At 43.2% G+C, this 5,519-nt stretch overlaps 1 protein-coding gene across 1 annotated transcript; it reads left to right on the plus strand.

Moving 5' to 3' along the window:
- Window positions 1-1,097: 1,097 nt before the first annotated feature.
- On the plus strand, window positions 1,098-2,228 carry LOC132637279 (uncharacterized). The gene has a single exon (XM_060354393.1). The coding sequence runs from the start codon at window positions 1,098-1,100 to the stop codon at window positions 2,226-2,228; it is 1,131 nt and encodes a 376-aa protein (XP_060210376.1).
- The last annotated feature ends 3,291 nt before the right edge of the window (window positions 2,229-5,519 follow it).

Here is a 5,519-nt window from a genome sequence, read left to right on the forward strand (position 1 = left end):
TAACTTGGTTCACACCCGAGTATTACGCCTGGTATAATGTGGGAGGCCTGGCACTTTTGGCAACCAAGGACGGATTCGATGGGCTCACGGACGATGATGTAGTCGCTTGGCTTGCAGTTGAGATATTTCCTTTCATGAACGTCAATAATAATATATACAGGCAGGTAGTTCCGGGTTCAGTAAACCATCTGATACAACTGGTAGAAGAGAAAGATCCGGTGGAGCCGGAAGATGAGATGGAAGAGGATCCCGAAGAAAAACCGACAGAGCCAGATGAACCGATGGAAGAGGATCCGGAAGAAGATCCAGAGAGGGAATCAGAGCGTAATATTGTAACGAAGGTAGAGCCGGAGAAATCATCTGAGTACACTCCAGTAGGATATTCAGAGGAGGAACCGGAGAGGCAGTCCGAGTGCAGGCCCACAGTACATGGTATGGAGGAGGGACCTGAGTATGATCCGGAGGCAGGTTGGGAGATAGAGACAGACCCAAAGGAAGAACCTGAGTACGACCCAGGGCCCGATTATGATCCAGCGTATGATAGGGATGACAATGACGGCCCGACATGACCCTAGACTATTTTCTTTCCCCCCTTTTGTTTTATTTTCCAAAAGAGTGCCATATGGTCCAATCCCTTTGTACGCCCTCGTGGCCACCCTTTGCATTTCCATTTCAAATTTCCATCGACCCATTCCTTTTGTATGCCTTTATGGCCATCCCCTTTTGTGTTTTATCATTTCAGGCTGCCATAGGCCTATCCTTGTAAGCTCTCGAGCTATCGTTTGTTGGAATGGAAGTTATGTTTGTTCTAAAAAATCACAGAATGTGTCAAAAAAGGATCATCATCATCAACTTGTGTGTAACGTAGGCTTACCTCTGGCAAAAAAGAGGCTCCACAATTAGGACACGCTTGTTAGCACGTCGACTTGATGTAATTATGTGATCAAATGTGTTACTATACTCTGTTCTAAAGTTTCCCAGACTAACCTTTTGTTTTTTAATTATTTTTATTTTAGTTTTATACCCCCAACAGAGGTTGATTTGTGTTGATCTTCAAACTGGCCGAGTCACACTACAATTTGAGGTCTAAGGGAAAAATGACTATCACCAACGAAGTCAACCCAACTGCTAACCTTTCCATAACAAATGAAAATCCAAGAAGCTCGACAGCGAGGATTAATCTGAGCGATGAAGAAGAGACCGCTTTGCTAAAGATACAACTTGACGAACTAAGAGGAGAGTTGCGCCAAGTTCAGGACCTGACCCATCTCACTGTGACTGCTTTCCCAAATCCACCTCACTTTCCATCTTTGGATTCGCCAGTTCCAGAATACTTCCCTCCATCTATACGCCCACCTCCAATACCTCTTTCCTTTTCCAACCTACCTCCGGTCACTCCCGCGAATGTACCAAATATGCATAAACAAACCCCTTACGTCCCCGACTACACCCATACTTCACAAAACCCAACATCAACCCAAACTACTACTGCACCTACTTACCCCACTGTGCAGCACATACCAGGGGCACACGTTGACACTTCCCGCGAGCAATATATTCCACCGGTATATACAGCTGGGGCTCTATCCTTTACCGCTCCTGTCACAGTCAGGGTCCCATTCGAGATGGATCAATATGCAGAAATGGAGAGAGATGCCAAGATAGGAGAAGATGAATCGATCATTAACCAACTGCGCAGTCTAAGGAAAGAAATGAGGAACATGCGAGTCACTCGGGGAAGTGAGAGTTTGGATTATGGTGATCTATGCATACACCCGGATATTGGCATGCCAGTAGGGTACAAACCTCCTAAGTTCAATATTTTTGATGGGACAGGTGATCCTCATGCATATTTGAGGGCCTACTGTGACAAGTTAGTAGGAGTAGGAAGGAACGAGAAATTGATGATGAAATTTTTTATTAGAAGTTTGTCAGGAGAGGCGCACACTTGGTATACTCGCCAAGATCCTCGCAAATGGAGCGACTGGCAGGATATGGCTGGGGATTTCATGAATCGCTTTGGATTTAACATTGAGATCACACCAGACAGGTTTTCTCCGAGCAACAAACAAAAGAAGACGACTGAATCATTCCAGGATTACGCAAGACGTTGGAGAATGGAGGCTTCCCGAGTTATGCCCTCATTGGACGAAAGCGAGCTCAGCAAATATTTCATTCGAGCTCAGGAAGGCATCTACTTTGAAAAGATGATGGGATCAATGGGCTAAAAGTTCGCAGATTGGTCAAAATAAGAGACTTTTTGGAAGAAGGAATTAAGTCTGGAAAGATTCAATCAATGGCTGCACTACAAGCCACAAGCAAAGCCATACAGTCAGGTTCCATCGGCGAAATTAAGAAGAAGAAGGAGGACATATCCAATATCACACCTTACTACCGGCAAGGAGAGTCATCTCGCCGACACCCCACGAACTCCCAAATCTTTGCTAATGCCCCTTATGTATCATACCCAGCTTATAATGCCTAACCACATTAGAACCCACCACGAGCCCCCACTTACCAAAACCCTCCAAGACCTTATACCCCTATCCAAGCACCCGTCCACCAAAAAAGACCACCATATGCCCCAAGACCTCGCCCAACTCCCGAAGTCAGAAATACCCGAACTTATACCCCCATAGCCGAACCTTTAGCCCAGTTATTCGAAAGGTTGAGGACAGCAGGATTGTTGCAACCAATTGAAGGGAGAATCCCTGATCAATTCCTCGAAACTTTGATGGGAATAAATGTTGCGAATATCATTCGGGAATTCAAGGATATGACACCGAGGAATGCTTTGGTTTGAAAAATCAAGTTGAAGCTTTAATCAAGAGTGGATCAGTTCAATGCACTACGACGCCCCCGAATGTGAACTACAACCCGCTACCAAATCATGGAAATCGGACGGTTAATATGATATCATTTGATGAGGAATATGACTTGGAGGGAACCATTGTGCCCATTGGAAACACTGAGGCATTTTTCATAACAACCCGTTACCAAATCATGGAAATCGGGTGGTTAATATGATATCATTTGATGAGGAATATGACTTGGAAGGAACCATTGTGCCCGTTGGAAACACTGAGGCATTTGTCACAACATCCCCAACTGCTCCTATCATCACGGTACAGTTGAAGGCACCGGTAACTGTTCAGACATACCAACCAAAATCTGTGGTGACCACTGTTGTAGCAAGAAAGCACAATTATGATTCCAAGGCAGTCCCATGGGACTATCAATTGAAAGGGAAGGCTAAGATGATGGAAACCGCAGTCGCTCATGGAATGACAAGGTCTGGAAGATGTTATGTCCCGGAGGATTTAAACAGAGGAAGTTCAGGCAAAGAGCACCATCAAAGGAGAAACATTACTGTTGCCGAAGCAGCAGAATTCTAGAAGAAGATGCAAACCAAAGATTATTCAGTCGAGGAACAGTTGAAGAAGACACCTGCCCAAATATCGACCATGTCCTTGCTGATGAGTTCTGAAGCCCACAAGGATGCTTTGGTTAAGGTGTTGAGTGGAGTAGGCATATTGATGTGCCGTGAATTTCGGCACATTTTATGCCTTTGTAACTAGAAGTGTTGCTTGTTTTAAAGTGTTTCTACATCGTTTCTTATGTTAGTTTTGTGTTTTATAGGGTTGGTTGACTAAGGATCGGAAATGATAAGAAATGCTAAAAAATGGACAACTTGGAGCTAAAGGACGGTCCGTACCAGAGAGGATACGTGCCACTATAAAGGACGGTCCGTAACTCATGTTACGGGTCGTAACGTGTACCGTAAGCGGAGGAAAATTTCCAGAAAGTTACCTAAGTAGTGTCACAGGTTACGCCCAGAAGGACGGTCCGTAACTTAGGTTACGAGGCATAACGTCATGGCGTAACGCATTGGCCACTGAAGACTGAGGCCATGATCCGCTGGAAGATACGGACCGTAACCTGTGTTACGGTCCGTCGCAAGAAGCCGTGACATCAAGCTGACAAAGGACGAAACGGAAGGACGGACCGTAACCTGTGTTACGGTCCGTAATGATGCCGCGTAAGGGTGTTTTTGTCCAGAAACTTGGCGCGATTTTTGGCCTTATAAATACTTAAAGTTTGGGTTTTAATTCATTATTCTGATTTTTCTTGGGAGCACTAACTTTAGTCTTGAATATTTGAAGTTGTTGGAGCATTAAAAGCACCAACTTCACTTCCATTCCATATTGTATTAGCATCGTAAGTATATTATGTTAACTTTTAAGCTTTCTTTGTTAACCTAAATGATGAGTAGCTAATTTTAATACTAAGGTTGTGGATCCCATGATGGGTATTATGTGAATGGGTTTCTACTATTGATATATGCATAATGGTTGTTAGTATTTATTCTATCTTTGTGCGTTTGCGATGGGTAATGATTGCAAGCATTAGCCTAAGCCATTATGGTAACTTTTCTTGGGAAAGAGAGTTAGTATTGGTAAGATTGAATAACAATGACTCGGGACGTTAAACCTCGTTTAATAGACTAACTTAGGTATAAGAACAAGTCTAAATTGACATTATTGGTCGCTCTTCGATTGCAACTCTTTTACATTTGGAAAAATCATAAAGAGGAAATACGGTCTAACTGTTGGGAAACATTAGGAAGTCCTTAAGAGATCAAGTGCATACTCTTAGAACAATCATTAGAAACATATCACATTGAAACCTGAAGAATAATATCTAATCAAAATGGGGAACACAACCTTAGTCTCTCTCTCGCATTAAGTACAATTCAAATCAAAGCATTCAATTACGTTACTCAACAATTATTTCAAACTGTTCGGAATAGGATTAAAGCCTTTAAAGACTAGTATCACATACAATTAGTACCCTTTTCTCTCCATATTCCCTGTGCGATTCGACCCCAGCCTTGTTGGGTTACTATATTTGGCAACGTCCGCCTTATGCCATTAATAGGTGTAATTTGAACGTATCAAATTTTGGCATCGTTGCCGGGGAATACGGTTTAGAAATTACTGATTGTGCGTACTCTTCTTTAAAACTTTTTCTATTCCATCATACCTTGTTTGTTGTTGTGGTGAACCAGGTGAACATGGCTAGAAGACAGAATCGCAATCAGGGAAACCAAGGTGGACTCCAAGTGAACCCACCTGCACCAGAAGAGGACAAAAAGGAGAATATATTTGCGGAATTCATCAATGATGATGATTATGCTTCTGCTGTGGTCCCTCCTAGGACTGGAAATGTTACGTTCAAAATTGATAGTTCTATCTATCAGCTGCTGAAACTTGAAGGTTATTTTCGAAATTCTTTGGAGGATTGTCCACTTCGACATTTGAAGAACTTCCTGCACGTGTGTGCTCAACAACCCCAAGGTGTTGTTTCTGCTGATGCACTGCGGTTACGGGTCTTCAACTATTCCTTGGCTAGCCAAGCAAGGGAATGGTATGAAAAGCTTCCCAGCAATTCTATCCGTACCTAGAGCGAGCTAGCCAACACATTTCTGAAGAAGTGGTTCCCACCGAGCAAAAAGGCTG

This window comes from Lycium barbarum, chromosome 4, assembly GCF_019175385.1.
Source record: "Lycium barbarum isolate Lr01 chromosome 4, ASM1917538v2, whole genome shotgun sequence".
Classification (NCBI taxonomy): Eukaryota; Viridiplantae; Streptophyta; class Magnoliopsida; order Solanales; family Solanaceae; genus Lycium; species Lycium barbarum.

Coding starts and splice junctions, on each gene's coding strand:
- LOC132637279 (XM_060354393.1), top strand. CDS start 1,098: ATGACTATCACCAACGAAGTCAACCCAACTGCTAACCTTTCCATAACA.